This window comes from Saimiri boliviensis, chromosome 1 (genome assembly GCF_048565385.1).
Source record: "Saimiri boliviensis isolate mSaiBol1 chromosome 1, mSaiBol1.pri, whole genome shotgun sequence".
Lineage (NCBI taxonomy): Eukaryota > Metazoa > Chordata > Mammalia > Primates > Cebidae > Saimiri > Saimiri boliviensis.
Window position 1 is genome coordinate 232875124 of NC_133449.1, and position 18321 is coordinate 232893444.

General features: G+C 44.4%; 1 protein-coding gene across 1 annotated transcript in view; it reads right to left on the reverse strand.

Moving 5' to 3' along the window:
- Window positions 1-1220: 1220 nt before the first annotated feature.
- SV2C (synaptic vesicle glycoprotein 2C) overlaps window positions 1221-18321 on the reverse strand; it is a 274628-nt gene continuing 257527 nt past the window's right edge. Inside the window, exon 13 of the mRNA XM_010341067.3 lies at window positions 1221-2017. Coding sequence (XP_010339369.1) covers window positions 1981-2017 — 37 coding nt within the window. The 3' untranslated portion in view covers window positions 1221-1980. The remainder of the gene's footprint in view (window positions 2018-18321) is intronic.

Sequence of the window (18321 nt, forward strand, 5' to 3'; positions counted from 1 at the left end):
AGATCGAGACCATCCTGGTCAACATGGTGAAACCCTGTCTCTACTAAAAATACAAAAAAACTAGCTGGGCATGGTGGTGCGTGCTTGTAATCCCAGCTACTTAGGAGGCTGAGGCAGGAGAATTGCCTGAGCCCAGGAGGCGGAGGTTGCGGTGAGCCGAGATCGCGCCATTGCACTCCAGCCTGGGTAACAAGAGCGAAACTCCGTCTCAAAAAAAAAAAAAAAAAAAAAATTGCTAGTAACCACAAAGTTACTAGAGCAATGCTTCTAAAACACATTTCTGGACTCATTGAGAACTTCAGCAGGCCCAGCCTCTTGAAATCACCTGCTAAGCTTTGTGAGTATGCATTTTTGAGAAGAGACCATTCCTAAGTTCCATTAGTATCTTTTTTTTTTTTTTTTTTTAGACTGAGTCTTGCTCTGTGGCTCAGGCTGCAGTGCAGTTGCACAATCTCGGCTCACTACAACCTCCCCCTCCCAGGTTCAAGCGATTCTCCTGCCTCAGTCTCCCAAGTAGCTGGGATTACAGGCATCTGCCACCATGCCTGGCTAATTTTTGTGTTTTTAGTAGAGAAGGGGTTTTACCACATTGGTCTGGCTGGTCTCAAACTCCTGACTTCATGTGATACGCCTGCCTCGATCTCCCAAAGTGCTGGGTTACAAGTGTGAGCCACCATGCCAGGCCCCATTAGTGTTTTAAGGAACTCACAATCAGCAAACTTTTTAGCCCCATCAATTAGCCTTGCACAGGTTTTCAGCACTAACTCCAGAAAGCCAAGCAATTAATTATGATGTAATCAGACACTTGGTTCATTCACTCGCTTATTCCATAACAGTTAGTCAGCATGTACTATGTATGAGGCATGTTTGAGGCACTGGGAATGTAGAAACAAATGAAAGAGACAAAATATTTTTTAAAATATATATATATATATTTTGAGATAGAGTTTCCCTCTTGTTGCCCAGGCTGGAGTGCAATGGTGCAATCTTGGCTCACCTCAACCTCTGCCTCCAGGATTCAAGTGATTCTCCTGCCTCAGCCTCCCAAGTAGCTGGGATTACAGGCATGTACCAGCACGCCTGGCTAATCTTGTATTTTTAGTAGAAATGGGGTTTCTCCATGTTGGTCAGGTTGGTCTCAAACTCCCGACCTCAGGTGATTCGCCCACCTCAGCCTCCCAAAGTGCTGGGATTACAGGCCTGAGCCACTGCTCCTGGCCGAGGCAAAGTTTCTATTCTCATCAAATAACATTCTAGTGGTGGGACACAGATAATATCTATAAAAGCAAAGAAGTACATATTATGTCAGGTGGATGATGAGGACCATGGAAGTTAAGAGTCTCAGGGTGGGGCAGAGGTAGGGTGAAGAGTAAAGGCCTCTTGGTTAAGATTTTACCTGAGCAGATACCTAAGTAAAGGAGCAAGCCACTTAATCACCAGGAGGGAGCATTTCAGAGCAAAAGCAAAGGTCCCCAAGCAGATGTGTAAAGTGGTCTGTTGGTGGAGTTCAAAGTCAACTATACCTACTCGGGGATCACAGGGAGGTGTTCTGAGTTTTTTTTTTTATAAGACAAAGAATTCCTTCAAATTGTTTGCAATAATTGTATCTCTTTAAATGATAAAGCCAAGTTTAGAAGAAGATCTTAGAAAAGAGGTTCACACCCACTAATGGCTCATGCTGTAAACTGGCTCTGTCTTTCCTGAGAGCTGTCTAGTAAATTTAACAAGAGCTATACAATTGTTCACACTTGTTGATTTGGCTACTTCACTTTGTGGGATATTTCTACAAGGCAAAAGAGAGAAAAAAGACAGCAATAAAGATATCTACTAAGTCCTTAGCAAGAACTTGTATACTACATTTGGAAAATTTCAAGCAATTTTAACCCTCAAAAATGGAAACAAAGCCAGGTGCAGTGGCTCAAGACTGTCATCCCAGCACTTTGGGAATCTGAGGCAGGAGAATAACTTGAGGCCAGGAGTTCAAGACCAGCCTGGGAAACATGGCAAGACTCTGTGTCTACAAAAAATAAAAAAATTAGCTAGGCATGGTGGCTCACACGTGTAGTCCTGGCTTCTGGGGCGGTGGAGACAAGGGGATCACTTGAGCTCAGTTCAAGGTTATGGTGAGGTATGATCATGTCACTATTGCACTCTAGCCCGGGGAACAGAGCAAGACCTTATCTTAGGAAAAAAAAAAAAAAAAAAAAGGAAATAAGTAAAAATAAAACATGGGCCGGGCGCGGTGGCTCATGCCTGTAATCCCAGCACTTTGGGAGGCCGAGGCAGGTGGATCATGAGATCAAGAGATCGAGACCATCCTGGTCAACATGGTGAAACCCCGTCTCTACTAAAAATACAAAAGATTAGCTGGGCATGGTGGCGCGTGCCTGTAATCCCAGCTACTCAGGAGGCTGAGGCAGGAGAATTGCCTACCCAGGAGGCGGAGGTTGCGGTGAGCTGAGATCGTGCCATTGCACTCCAGCATGGGTAACAGAGCGTAACTCCATCTCAAAATAAAATAAAATAAAATAAAAATAAAACATGATTTTCAATTTGCTTAGATTCTATAAGGCAGTTTAAATGACACATAGGAGCAATACTAATACATGGAAATGTATTATATGAAAAATGTAAAGTAGAAAAAACTAAGATACAGACCTGTGTATTTATGCTGATTAAAATTGTGGAACATACCAATGCATATTAAAGAGACCAAAAGAGAATTTGGAGGGATATGAAGTATCTATTGTCTAGCCAGCTTTTGTCTTAGTCTGTTTTGTGTTACTGTAACAGAATACCACAGACTGGATCATTTATAAAGAACATATTTTTTTCTTACAGTTCTGGAGACTGAGAGGTTGGAGGGACCAGCATCTGGTGAGGGCCTTCTTGCTTCATCATTTCAAGGTGGAAAGAGGAAAAGCAAGAAAGCCCAAGAGAGAGCAAGAGGAGGCTGAACTGGCTTTTATGACAAACCTATTCTCTCAATAATGAACCCACTCTTGAAATAACATTCCTCCATTCATTAGGACAGTGCTCTCATGACCTAATTACCTCTTAAAGGCCCCACTTCTTAACACTGTTGCATTGGGGGCTTATGTTTCCGACACATGAATTTGGGGGACATACTCAAACCAAAACAGCTTCCATTTTGGATGGAGTTGCTTACATTCATAATGAATCTTTACTTTTTTTCCCTCTTGTTGGATTACATGGCAGATTTTTTAAAAGTGAGGTTTTATTTCCTATAAAGTACAACCCCTTGATGATGATGATGCTGTAAATGACAGAGCTGTTTGCAGGCACTGAGCTTGCCGTGCAAGGGTGAGAAATTCGCAAACCAGGTCCACAGGAGACACCATCTGGCTAGCGCTATAGCTGGAGCTATTGGACAGCAAAGTGCTTTTGCTGTAGTTTTAGTATCAGCACTAGAGAACAGATACGCTGACTGGGACAGAAGACCAACAGCAGCTCGAGTGGAGGCAGCTAGCTCTGAAGCTCACATTTCCATTGTGGCAGGGTGTAGAAGAGCTGAGGCAATTCCCTGCTGAGACAGTTTCCATACTCTTCTAGATGTAGCCTGGCATCCATATCATGCTTGTCTCTTTGTGGGAAGAGGAATGCCCCAGCTCATAGAAGGTTCCAAAGCAAAACACTATTTAGCCCAGACTGAACATTGAGACTTTTTTTGAGACTAGATCTCACTCTGTCACTCAGGCTGGAGTGCAGTGGTGTGATCACAGCTCACTGCAGCTTTAACCTTCTGGGCTCAAGCTATCCTCCCACCTCAACCTTCTGAGTAGCTAAGTCTACAGGTGTGCACCATGATGCCAGCTAATTTTTTGATTGCTTTTGTAGAGATGAGGTCTCACTATGTTGCCCAATCTGGTCTCAAACTCCTAAGCTCAAGTGATTCTCCCACCTCGGCCTCCCTAAGTGCTGGGATTACAGGGTCAGCTATCTCACCTGGCCTAAGACATATGGTTGTCATTCAGGTCAATGACCACCTTCAGAAAGCTGCCTTCGCTGGCCATCCAATCTGAAGTTGCAGCAACCCAGTGATGCAGGATGCATCATCCTGTTTTGTGCTCTGCATACCCTGCTTTCCATCTTACAGATTTCATTGGTCTATTTGTTTACTTGTTTATTGTCTGTCTTTCCCCATTCTGAGGTAGGCTCCTTGAGGGAAGGAACCGCGTCTACATTATTCCCCCTGGTGCCTAGGAATGTTTCTGGTTCATTTTAGTTCCTTAGTATATATATTTTTAGTGACTGAATAAACAAACTTGCACCAATCAGCAATCTGAGGTCTCTGGACCTCTGTGGTGTTATGGCTAAAGCCACCCTGTACAAAGGATTTCCCACTGAAAAATGAGACCAAAAAAAACCTGGCTGCTACACTCATTAGAATCTCAACAGGAGCATCACATTTCCTGGGGCCCCAGGTAAATGCTCGGGAGAAAGAGGATGACTGCCACTGCCTTGCTTCTCTTTGGAGAGTTCCCCATATTCCCATATCCCCACTTCTTCCTTTTCTCTTCCTGGCCCTTGCTTCTCTGCGGAATGAGGGATAGAAGGTAAGTAAGTCATAGCAGACAGACAGGAAACCTCCTGTATTTTTCTCTAGCAGCTATAAGGCCCCTAGAGAGGAAAATCACAGGTATGGAGGGTGGGATGGAGGAAATGGTCACTTAGGACATGCAGATTTGCGATTGTTTAATTCTTGCGTCATTTTAAACACACAGTGGACAAAATAGCTCAAGATGAAGGATGTAACATGCCTCCCTGAGTCCAGAAAACCAGAACCTAGCATCTGAACAGCATCTTAAGGCTCTTGAAATGCCATTATCAACATGAAGTTGGTTTCTGTTGGGTGGACATGGAAGAACTGTCTCACTTGTACTTGCTATAGCAAGTCTTCAACTGAATACCTGGGGTTATTACTCTGGAATGTCTGATACACTGCTTCACTGTGTGAGGATTTTAAAAATGTAGCCATTGATGGCCCAGCATGGTGGCTCCTGCCTATAATTCCAAGTACTTTGGGAGGCCACGGTGGGAGGATTGCTTGAGGTCAGGAGTTTGAGGCTGCAGTGAGCTATGACTGTGCCACTGCACTCCAGCCTGGTGATAAAGTGAGACCTTGCCTAAAAGAAAAAAAGAAATGTAGCCATTGAAATGAAGAATAAAAATCCATTTCTTTTTATGTGTTCTTGTGGAGAGCCAAGACTTTCAAGGATTTATTCTAGTAAGTCATTTTCTGACAATCTAAACTGAATTGTTTAAAATATACATGTCTTTGGTGATAATCACTGAATTTTTTTTTTTTTTTTTTTTTTGAGATGGAGTCTTGCTCCATCTGTAGTGCCCAGGCTGGAGTGCAGTGGTGCCGTCTCAACTCACTGCAACATCTTCCTCCTGGGTTCAAGCGATTCTCCTGCCTGAACCTCCCACGTAGCTGGGATTATAGGTGTGTGCCATGATGCCTGGCTAATTTTTGTATTTTTAGTAGAGACAGGGATTTTGCCATGTAGGCCAGGCTGGTCTCGAACTTCTGACCTCAGGTGATCTCTCTGCCCCAGCCTTCCACATTGCTGGGATTACAGGAGTGCGCCACTGTGCTCGGCCTAATCACTGAAATTTATTGAGGGCTTACTCTGTGCCTGACACTGTTCCAAGTGTTTTACATTAACTCAACAACCACAAGAGGTAGGTACTAATTGTCGTCTTCTTTTTTTTTTGAGACAGCGTTTTTCTCTCGTTGCCCACGCTGGAGTTTAATGGTGTGGTCTCAGCTCACCACAACCTCCGCCTCCCAGGTTAAAGTGATTCCTCTGCCTCAGCCTCCTGAGTAGCTGGGATTACAGGCACGTGTCACCATGCCTGGCTAATTTTGTATTTTCAGTAGAGACGGGGTTTCTCCGTGTTGGTCAGGCTGGTCTCAAACTCCCGAACTTAGGTGATCTGCCTGACTCGGCCTCCCAAATTGCTGGGATTACAGGTGTGAGCCACTGTGCTCGGCCTACTGTTCTTCTATTTTATTGATGAAACAAGCGAGGGACAGAGCAGTTAAGCAACTTTCCAAGGTCAATCAGTTAGACATGATAGAGCACAGAAATGGACCCAGAAAATGTGGCTCTAGCATCCATGTTCTTAACCATTATTGCTCTACTGCCTAAATTAGAACTGGTGGCCCCTAAATATTTAGCTTTATTATATAGAGTCACATTGCTCATGTATGACCTGCTCTGCTACAGCTAGCTGCTGAATTAAGTGACTGAGCAGTGAAACCAAATGCTGACATGGATGTGGAGCAACAGAACTCATTCATTGTTGGTGAGAATGCAAAATGGTACCGCTTTGGAAGGCAGATTGGTGGTTTCTTGCAAGCAAAACATATCCTTATGAATAATCCAGCAATCATGTACCTTGGTATTTACCCAAAGGAAAACTTTTTTTTTTTTTTTTTTTTGGAGACAGAGTCCCACTCTGTTGCAGGCTGGAGTGCAGTGGCACAATCTCAGCTCACTGTAACCTCCGCCTCCCAGATTCAAGCAATTCTCCTGCCTCAGCCTCCCGAGTAGCTGGGACTTCAGATTCATGCCACCACACCCAGCTAATTTTTGTATTTTTAGTAGAGACGGGGTTTCACCATGTTGACCAGGACGATCTCAATCTCTTGACCCCGTGATCCGCCCGCCTCGGCCTCCCAAAGTGCTGGGATTACAGGCTTAAGCCACCGCACCCGGCCAGGAAAACTTTTATGTCCATATAGAAACCTGCCTATGGGTGTTTATAGCAGCTTTACTTATAACTGCCAAACTTTGGAGGCAACCAAGATGTCTCTTAGTAGGTCAGTAGATAAACGGATGCACTGTTGTACAACCCGACAGTGGAAAGCTATTCAGGGCTAAAAAGAAATGTGCTATCAAGCCATGAATATACATGGAGTAATATGCATGGAGGAATCTTATATGCATATTACTAACTGAAAAAAGCCAACCTGAGAAGGCTACGTACTGCATGATTTTAACTATATGATATTCTGGAAAAGGCAAAATATGAAGACAGTAAATGATCAGTGGTTGCCAGGGGTCCGGGGTGCTGAAGGAGGGCTGAACAGGTGGAGCACAGAGGATTTTTTTGTTTTGTTTTGTTTTTCTTCTTTATGTCAGATCTAACAGTGGGGCACAGAGGATCTTTAAGGCAGCGAAACTATTCTGTATGATTCTACAATGCTAGATAGATGTCATTATACTTTTGTCCAAACCCATAGACTGTGCAACACCAAGAAAGAACCCGAAAGTAAACTATGGACTTTGGGTGAAAATGATGTGTCAAAGTAGAGTCATCAATTGTAATAAATTACCACTCTAGTAAGGGGTGTTGATAATGGGAAAGGATGTGTGTGTGTCAGGGCAGGGGTATTTGGGAATTCTCTGTACCCTCTGCTCAATTTCACTATGAAACTAAAACTATTCTAAACTGTAGAGTCAATTAAATAACATGGCTGGGGTCAGGCATGGTGGCTAATGCTTGTAATCCCAGCACTTTGGGAGGCTGAGGTGGGCAGATCACCTGAGGTCAAGAGTTCGAGACCAGGCTGGTCAACATGGTGAAACCCTGCCTCTACTAAAAATACAAAAATTAGCCAGTGTTGTGGTGCATGCTTGTAGTCCCAGCTCTGGAGGCTGAGGCACCAGAATTGTTTAAACCTGGGAGGTGGAGGTTGCAGTGAGTACAGATTGTACCACTGCACTGTAGCCTGGGCAACAGAGAGAGACTCTGTCTCAAAACAAAACAACAACAAGAAAACAAAACATGGCTGGGCATAGGTAAGAAATAAGAAGGTACATGCTGGAATGTGCAGCCCAGGTCCACCTTTAGGATTGAGATGCTCTTTCCCCAGCTTCCCAGAGTTTTGTTTGCTGGTGGCTCATAGCCTAGTCCCTCTCCAGACTATGCCTTTGGCAAAGGGAGCTGCTTCACTCAAAGTTATCCCCCATCCACAGATGGCCCTCATTCAATGATGAGGTACAAATGTGATAAAAAGGCCCTGCCCCTTGCTTCAGTGTGGCACAACTCTGCAATCCATCCCATATGCTGAGCCTCCCATGGATTTGGCTGAGGCCTCACAGCTCAACTTTCTCCTGCCCAATCCCGCTTTCCTCCCTTCTGTTCCCCTCCTCTTGTTTTTCTCTCTCAATTACTTATGAGGGTTCTTACCAAGAGCTCCTATCAATATACTTCCTGTGTTTAAATCTCTCTCCAGATTCCCCAGAGTCTGTTTCTGGGGAAATCTGGCCCAAGAAAGATGCATGGTGGAAGGGTCTTCTAGGTAGTGGGGACAGCACCAGCCAAGTAGTCTTGGCAGTGTCTAGCAGCAAGCTGTGTGCAGGTGAGATGGATTCACTTGGGCAAGGTGGGAAGGGACGCTGGAGCGGGAGGCAGGGGCCAGATCATAGAGGGCCTTGTGTGCAGGCTGAAGAGTCAGGTTTCATCCTCACCTCTTTTATTCATTTATTCATTTGGCAAACATGAATTGTGTGTCTGCTATGTGTAAGGCATAGTCCAACCCCCTGGGAATATAATGGCAAAAAGTGCAAACAAAATACATACATGTATTAATCTCTTTCCTATGAGATTAAAGTGAGTGTAAAATGAAATAACATGAAGTATTGACCACAGTGACAGCCACACAGCAGGTGCTAAGTACTTGCTAAGACCTCTCCCTTCTCCCTTCTCTCCCTGGTGGTGACTTTGTAGGGCACCTAAAGAATCAAGCCAGAGAATCTAGGACTATATCCAGTGAAATGCTGGAGGGTGTCGTCCTGACTCACAGGAGCTGATTGCTAAATTTTCAGGAATTCTTGCTGCAAATTAGTTAAACACAGCCGTTGTCAAAAGCTAAGTTATATAAACTTAAAATTAAATTATATTAAAAACAAAGGTAACAGATCCTCAGAACGTATCGCTTCCTGATTATTTTCCTACATATACCATTATGTGTGCTCTTCAGGCTACTGCACCTGTATGGTGGAAACAACACAGAATGATAGGATTGCACTGCTCCTCCCAACTCCACATTCGGAGACATCACACTGGTAGCTTGAAATCAACTATGGTGGGAGTAATTATGCCAAGGAAATCTGCAAATGCTACAAATCTGGAGAGATGGTTGTTAAATACTAATCAGCATAGGTCTGGCTATATCCCTTTGCTTATTGTGAACAAAAATGACCCTTGGGCAACTATAGCTCTGAGCAGTGGTTTCATGCATTTCATATTTTGGGACTTTCTACACAGAGAGGCAGTTGAGGGTGATGGAGGGGTGCAGATGCCGGAGCCTTCTGCCTGGGTGCCAAACTAGGCTCTTTCCTTGACTAGCTATGTGATGTAGGGTAGGTGACTTACTCTCACTGTTCTTCAGGTTCTTCTGTAAACAGAAATGCTCCCAGCTAGGGTTCCTGGGAGGATGAAATGAGAAATGTGAAAAGCAATAGAATAGTGCCTGGCTCACATTAAACACTCCGTAATTGTTAGCTGTTACTTTTGAGCTGGCCAGTAGACGAAAGAGTACTTTGGACATCACCCTGGCAGCCTGGACAAGTCAAGAAAGCTCAGCAGTCTCTCAGCCTCAGTCCAAATATGAGCAGAGAAGGGTGGTGTTCCTCCTCCAGGGAGCCTTCCCTAACCCTCCTGCGGAGGCTTACTTCGAGGAGCCCTGATAATGACAGAACTTCTGCCATAATAATACAGGTCATATTGTCCTCGCCTGTTTACTTGTCTGTCTCTCCAGCTAGACTGTAAGCTGGTAGAGGAGGAGCTGGGTCTGTCTTTTCCATCCTGCCTGTCCCCAGCACCCAGCACAGTGCCAGACACATGGCAACTGATCAGTAATATTATTGAATATGTGTCCTAAATGAATGCTATTTGCCAGTTTGGAGAGTCTTCTAGGGGGAAGTTCAGTGAGGGCAGGGACTAGATCTGTTTTTCTAAGTCATTGTTTGTGGGTGCCTGTTCTGAGAACTGGCACGTGGTAAGCTTGTTCATTCCTTGAATGAATTCATTCTAAATGCCAGAATGCTGACACTCTCCTTTCTGCTTTTAGAGCTTGCCTTTTCTTATTGCCTAAAAAGGCAAAAGAGAGAATATTGAGGAAGTAACATCCACACTGGGTTAGTCCTGAATATGGAAGTACTGTAGGTGGGTAGTTAAGACTGTGCACCTTAGAATAAGATTGAACAACGTAGGGTTGATTGAGCTTGTCACTGACTAGCTGTGCATTTTGGGACAAGTCACTTAACTTCTCTGAGTCTCAGTTTCCTCATCTATGCAATGGGGATAATAATATACCCACATGGCTGTAAAATAACTATAACAAAATAGTTTATTCTAAATTACTTAAGAAACAAATAAGGCTGGGTGCAGTGGCTCACGCCTGTAATCCCAGCACTTTGGGAGGCTGAGGTGGGCGGATCACCTGAGATGGGGAGTTTGAGACAAGCCTGATCAGCATGGAGAAACCCTGTCTCTCCTAAAAATACAAAATTAACTGGGCATGGTGGCACATGCCTGTAATCCCAGCTACTCAGGAGGCTGAGGCAGGAGAATCTCTTGAACCTGGGAGGTAGAGGTTGCAGTGAGCTGAGATTGTGCCACTGCACTTCAGCCTGAGCAACAACGGTGAAACTCCGTCTCCAAAAAAAAAAAAGGCAAATAGTTTATTTTAAATTTAATTTAATTATTAAAAATACAACTATATTATAAAATTTTTTTAAATAAATTAATACAAATAATGTCTGTAAACACCAAGTCTCATAGATGGAGCTTAATCAATGGTAACCATTATATTATAAGGAAGTCTGGAAAAAGAGAATGTCTTTTTCCCATAGAGATGTATTTCTTTTGTAACAAACCAAGGGCAAGCTGCCTTTTCTGAATTTTCTTTAGTAATCTTGGCAGTTAAAATCATACTTATTTAGGAAGCTGAAGTAAAATACACTTTAAAAGGAGTAGTAACAGGGTGAAGTAAGAATACATAATCCAGGCAGATATGTGAATGCCAGGCAGAAGATGGGCAGGGGGCAGGGTTTGGATGACAACGGGTGAGTCTAGGGTAATCTGATAAAGGCAGCATGTTGTTTGAGATGGTCTTGCTTTGTCACGCAGGCTAGAGTGCAGTGACATTATCATGGCTCAATGCAGCCTCAATCTCCAGGGCTCAATCAATCTTTCCACCTCAGCATCTCGAGTAGCTGGGATTACAGGAATGTGCCACTACACGGAGTTAATTTTCATATTTTTTGTAGAGATGGGATTTCACCATGTTGCCTACGCTGGCCTTGCACTCCCGAGCTCAAGCAATCTACCTGAAAGGCATTATTCTGTGACGTCCTGTATTTGGCACTGGCTGCTGCAAACCTTATTGTACGTCTTTGGTTCAGATATGCAAACCTTTCTACTGAGTATATACCAAGGAAATGAATTATGCAGAGTTAGCAGCTATTTCCAAACATGTTTCCAATGTGGTCAGACCAATCTGTCCCCCTCCTCAGCGGTGGGAGTTCCTTGGAGAGTGCTCCTTACCAGCACATGGTATTATCAGTCTTTTAAATTTTAGCCATTTGGCGGAGTCTCTAGTAGTATTGTACCATAGTTTTATTTGCATTTCCCTAATGACTAATGAAATTGAGCACCTTTTCATATGTTAAATGGCCATAATCTTCTGGATGTTTTTTTGGTGAAGTTTCTGTTTAAGTTTTTGCTCTTTTACTATTTGGTTGCATGCCTTTTTTGTATTGATTTGTAGGAATTCTTCATCTAGTCTGAATAGAATACTTTTCTTGGTGATTCCAATTGTCAATATCTTTTCTAACTCTGAGGCTTGACTTTTTCTCTTTTAATGATGTCTTTTGATCTTCTGATGACTACTAAAGATATACAAAAATGAATTTCAGCTGAATGTAGATCTAAATGTGAAACGAAAAACAATGAAGGTGCTAGTTGAGGAGAATGTCTTCCTAGCCCTGAAGCAGACAGAAATCAAAGCACTGACCTAAATGGGGAGGTTGATAACAGACTACATTACAATCAGGAACTTCTGTGCATCAAAATACATCATTAAGAGAATGTGGGTAGGATGTGGTGGCTCACTCCTATAATCCCAGCATTTTGGGAGGCTGAGGCAGGAGGATCGCTTGGGGCCAGGAGTTCAAGACCAGCCTGGGAAACAGCATGATCCCCTTCTCTACCGGAAGAGAGAGAAAGAGAGAGAGAATGTGTTCATGTGTTCTATGTATACCAACACACCATGTTGTACACATTAAATATATGCAACAGAAGACTTAGTGTGTGTTTTAAGCACTTGGATTGTATTATTCCATCCTTTCAAGGAAGAATATAAGCATCTTTGTTTTACAGATGAGTCATTGAGGCCCAGAGAGGGTAACGAACTTGTCCTGAGGCACACAGCTTAAAAGCGGAGAACTTAGCTGTAAGTTCAGGTCTGCATGACTCTAGAGACTGAGCTCCCAACTCCTGGCAGTGCTGCTCTGTCATTCCCACATCCAGAGTGGCCCCTAGGGGGCTGGCACAGTGCTGGGCTCCAGACATGCCACTATTGGCTTCCTGCTGTACCTTCTTGTGTGTAAAGAGATCACTTCATATGGCTCTGCGTTCATCCTCATAAATTATTCATTTTCTCCACCACTGTTTTGTAAATTTGGCTTGCTGTGAACAGTTGCTCTTTGGTCCTCTTTTTAGTCCTGAGGAAGCAGGTTCCTTTTCCTGGTGTGATTTGCTGAGGCTGCACCTGGAAAAGACTCAGAGCCTTGGACAAACATTCCGTGTCTGTAGCTTCTCTGATCTGGCAAGATGAATGGCAGAGCCTTGGGTAGCAGGGAAAAGGCAGCCTTGAGGAGGTGCGCCAGGTCTGCCAGGCTCTGCACTGTGTACTCATGGCCTGTGGGAGTTGGTAAGGCCCCAGCATGCGCCCGACCACTTCCCCTTCTTCATCTCCTTCCTCCTCTTTCTGGCTGCCAGAGGCCCTCCCGTGGAGCTGGACATCTGTGCACTCAGAAGGGCCCTGTGCAAGGCTGCTTTTGTGGGAAGCAGAATCACAGCAGGGTTTGGGGGATGTGGGTAAGTCACTTGGAGTTGCTGCCAGGGTCACCAGGGGCCCAGGTACCTGCTATGCATGCCTATGATAATAGAAGCTAGGAATTATTCAGTCCTGAAAGAAGTCTTGTGAGAGTTAGGCAAAGCCAGGATTCCACCCCCTCCACACCATCCCATTTCAGCACCTCAAGGGGATCTGGCTCCCATGATCACCGCATCTCAACATCCTCATAGTGAAAGGAGACAGACCTGCCTGCAGGAGCAGACTTGAGCCAGTAGCGCTAATCACTTTGGCTATTACTTAGTGAGAATTTGTGCTTTAGGCACATTGCTAAAGCTTTTATATACATTTTATCAATCCTTATAAACCCCAGTGAAATACAAACTATCATTTCTGATTCACAGTCGCAGAAATAAATGCTTGAAAAATGAATTTTTGCTTTCTCAATGCATCACATCACTGCTAAGTGGTTGAGTCAGGATTCAAACCCGTATTGCCTGACTCTAAAGCTCAGATACCATGAAGCTAATGAGGCTTAAGCCCTGGGACCCCCATTCACATGACTCCCTTCCCAGGTGCTAAGTGGATCCTAGCAATGTGTTCAGATGGTCATATGCATTTTTGTTGCTGTTTTGTTTCATATTTCTTGTAGAGATGGATGCTGCCCAGACTGGTCTTGAACCCCTGGGTCCAAGCAATTCTCTTGCCTTTGGGCCCCTGAAGTGTTAGGATTACAGGTGTGAGACACCATGTGTGGCAGGTCATATGCTTTGTAAAAATATGTGGCCGAGCATGGTGTCTCATGTCTGTAATCCTGGCACTTTGGGAGGCTGAGGTGGGTGGATCACCTGAGGTCAGGAGTTTGAGACCAGTCTGGCCAACACGGCGAAACCCTATCTCTACGAAAAATTAGCCGGGCATAGTGGCGGGTGCTTCTAATCTCAGCTACTTGGGAGGCTAAGGCAGGAGATTCCACCCGGGAGGTGGAGGTTACAGTGGGCAGAGGTTACAGTGAGCCGAGATTGCACCACTGCATTCCAGCCTAGGCAACAAGAGCGAAACTCCCTCTCAAAAAATTTGTGAACTTGGGCTGGTGCGGTGATTCATGATTGTAATCCCAGTACTTTGGAAGGCTGAGGCAGGAGGATAGTTGGAGCCTAGGAGTTTGAGATCAGCCTGGGCAACATAGCAAGACCTCGTCTCTATGAAAAATAATAATAAAGTAAAAATTGTTTAAAATTTGCAAAACTAGAAAAATTTGCAAACTTAGTAGATTGTTTCCTTACTCAGTTAAAACTACTGTTGCTTTCTACTCTGCCTTGTTTTCCTCCAGTGTTGGGTGCAGCTGGGCATTTCGGGGATGGGCTAAGAGGGATCTGAGTTGGTATATCTTCGGTTTGATGGTGGGATATGTTAGTGTGGTTTGTAGTCTCTTCTGAGACTGTTAAGTTATTGTTAGCTGTCTGACTGGAGGATGGCTTCCAGGAACATTCTGCTGCCCACTGTGCCCACACGCCTGTGTCCTGACTTGATGTCCAGAACTGTTACCAGAAAGAGGTTCCAATCAGACCCTGAGAGAGAGAGGGTTCTTGGATCTCACACAAGAAAGAATGTGGGGCGAGTCCATGCAGTAAAGTGAAAGCAAATTTATTAGGAAAGTAAAGGAATAAAAGAATGACTCCTCCACAGGAAGAGCAGCAGCTTGGGCTGCTGGACAAAGGACACTTACAGTTACTTCTTGATTACATGCTAAACAGGTGGTAGATTAATCATGAGTTTTCTGGGAAAGGGGTAGACAATTCCTGTAACGGAAGGTTCCTCCCCCTTTTAGACCATATAGGGTAACTTCTTGATATTGACATGGTATTTGTAAATTGTCATGGCGCTGGAGAAAGTGTCTTTCAGCATGCTAATGAATTATAATTAGTTGTATAATGAGCAGTGAGGATGATCAGAGGTCACTTTCATCGCCATCTTGGTTTTGGTGGGTTTTGGCCGGCTTCTTTACTGCAAGCTGTTTTATCAGCAAGGTCTTTATGACCTGTATCTTGTGCTGACCTCCTATCTCATCCTGTGACTCAGAAAGCCTAATCTCCTGAGAATGCAGCCCCGTAGGTCTCAGCCTCATTTATCCAACCCCTATTCAAGGTGGAGTTGCTCTGGTTCAAACGCCTCTGACGGAGCCAGATGCTGGACTGCAAAACTGAATGTGGTCTGTGTCTTCAGCATAGACAGTATGTGGCAAGTGGAGGAGAAATAAGAAATCTTAAAAACAACAACAACAAAAAACAACTATTACTGATCACAACCGGTTTTTATCTGTCTATTCTCTCTTTAGGCAACGATATCACAAAACTGTTGCCATCTGAAGAGGCAATCGAAGCATATGTACTCAAACAATAGAGAAAAATAATTTATAGAAATGTATCAGGCAGTTAATAAAAATGATTGTTACTTTTCTGGATTTTGTTATAATTTGTGAATTTATCAGTTTTTAAAAATGTGTTGTGAGGACCTCTCTTTTCTCATTCTAGTTACTTTTACATTAATTTTGTGTTTGCAATTTTGTATTATTTTTCTTAAAGAGGACTCCTCCTCCCAAACCTGGAGGTGACCCTGCTCAAATTCATGCTCTTAGCAATGGTGAGACCGTGTCTGCCTCTGAAGTTTCCAGTCAGTTTGGAAAGAGAAATGGGGCTGTGAGGTGTGCAGAAGCTGTAGTGTGCTTTAGAAACTACTGTAAGCTGGGCACGGTGACTCACACCTGTAATCTCAGCAATTTGGGAGGCTGAAGCGGTCGGATCACCAGAGGTCAGGAGTTCAAGACCAGCCTGGCCAACATGGTGAAACCCCATCTGTACTAAAAATACAAAAATGAGCCAGGCATAATGGCAGGTGCCTATAATCCTAGATACTTGAGAGGCTGCGGTGGAAGAATCGCTTGAACCCAGGAGGCGGAGGTTGCAGTGAGCCAAGATCATGCCTTTGCACTCTAGCCTGGGTAACAGAGTCAGATTCTGTCTCAAAACAAACAAACAAACAAAAAACAAAAAGAAAAGAAAGTACTGTGGGTATCCTCTGCTGAATGTGGGAGGCTGAAGAGGGGGCAATGGCACAGCAAAGCTCCTGAGAGAGGGTTAGCAGCAGCCTGCAGCGGGGGTGGGATATGTCCAATGTTTGCAAAGGGCAAAAGAGGAGTGGGGCAACTTATAGATCACTCAGCCTTTTGTAATGTATGGTGGTTTTCCTTACAGCCCCACCCAAACCTGAATTTGCTGATGCAGTTTCCTTGGAAATCTCAGTCCAAAGGGCATTTTTGGTGCCACTTTGGGAGTGAGGAAGCAGGTACTAGTAAGTGGAGCTGCCTCACATGCTGTCTGTTCAGCCTCCCTGAGGGCTCTTGAATAGAGGAGGCAGAAATATGGCTGAAGGCAGGTGGCTGCTGGTGTACTTGGAGTCAAGGTTGGAGCTTCCCCTGTCCTCTGTTACCCAGACTACACAAGATACTTCATTCTGGCCCCAGGGAGTTCCAGTGGCTGCAGGGCAGGAGCCTGGCTTTCCTTGAGAATGTGTCTCCTTTTTGGTTTTCATTTCTCCACCTGGTGTCTGGACTGCAAATTACAGGAAAGGATGATGCATTTGTTCTCCCCACCGAACAAAAGGATTGCAGTAGTAGTAGGTGGCATGGTCTTATCCAAGCTCCAGGAATGCTGCTGCCCCTGGCTCCCCTTGAAGCCATCAGGGCTCAAGCTGATCCCTGTCCTGAAGGAAGCTTCCCCTGGGAACAGGCTCACAGAGGAGACTGCTTTGTTCAGAGGCTGAGGTGTAGGGAGAGGAGTGACATGCCTATTGACTCCAGGATTTTTTTTTTTTTTTTTAAATTACTGTACAGAGAGAGCACATTCTCATCTGGAATTCTAACAACAGAGAGACAAAAGGAGGCAAATAATCACAGTTCTCAGAGTAGCCTAGGCAGTCTGCCCTGGCGTCTCCTGCAGGATTATCCGTTTCTGGCTTGTGAGTGCCCGACCCTTGTTCCTCAACCTCTGTCTTTATCATGCCCTCAGAATGAACAGCACACACACAGCCCATGCTAACCCCCCATCAGATGACAGACACCTTCTATCACCTCCTATACACAATACACACACACAACAAAATCCTATACACAGTATACAGGATACATACACATCAAATAGGTAGCATTTGGGATAATGCTATGGGCTGAATTGTCTCCTCCCCAAATTCATCTGTTGAAGTCCTAACCCCCAGTGCCTCAGAATGTGATTGAGTTTGGGGACAGGGTCATCAAGGGGGTAGTTGAGTTGAAGAGGTCATTAGCATAGGAGCTGGATTGGGTTGGACTACCTCTTCATCTGGCATGACTGGTGTCCTTATAAGAAAAGGAAACTAGGACACAGATATGTAAAGACGGAAGGCTATCTGAGGACACAGAGAGCAGATGACCATGGACCAGCCAAGGAGAGAGGCCTCAGAAGAACCCAACCCTGCCTGACACTTGGATCTCGGACTTCTGGTCTCCAGATCTGTAAGAAAAGAAATCTGGTTGCTTAAGCCATCCAGTCTGTGCTATTTTGTTACGGAAGCCCTAGAAAACAATATAGATAATGATAGTCACTTCATTATATCCGATATCAATAGCCAGGAAAAGGCAGGTCTTCAAAACCTGTGTTGCCTTGTTTTAACACACTGATTGCTAGGCATTTCACATTTGGGGCTTTGGAGCCAATGGTCCAGGCCAGGCCTTGTTGTTTCCTTCAGAACTTAAAACGACTTTTGCCAAAGTTATCTGCACCCCAGCACCCTCCGGTGAATTCCTGTACCTGCCATCATCCCTGATATGCTAGGAGTTTGGAAGCCTGTGGATGTTTCTTTTCTCCCTCATTTAAGAGCCTGATCATGAAGTAGGAAAGAAAATATGTGACTGTAGCTTTTCTTTTCTTTCTTTTTTTTTTTTTTTTGAGACGGAGTTTCGCTCTTGTTACCCAGGCTGGAGTGCAATGGCGCGATCTCGGCTCACCGCAACCTCCGCCTCCTGGGTTCAGGCAATTCTCCTGCCTCAGCCTCCTGAGTAGCTGGGATTACAGGCACGAGCCACCATGCCCAGCTAATTTTTTGTATTTTTAGTAGAGACGGGGTTTCACCATATTGACCAGGATGGTCTCAATCTCTCGACCTTG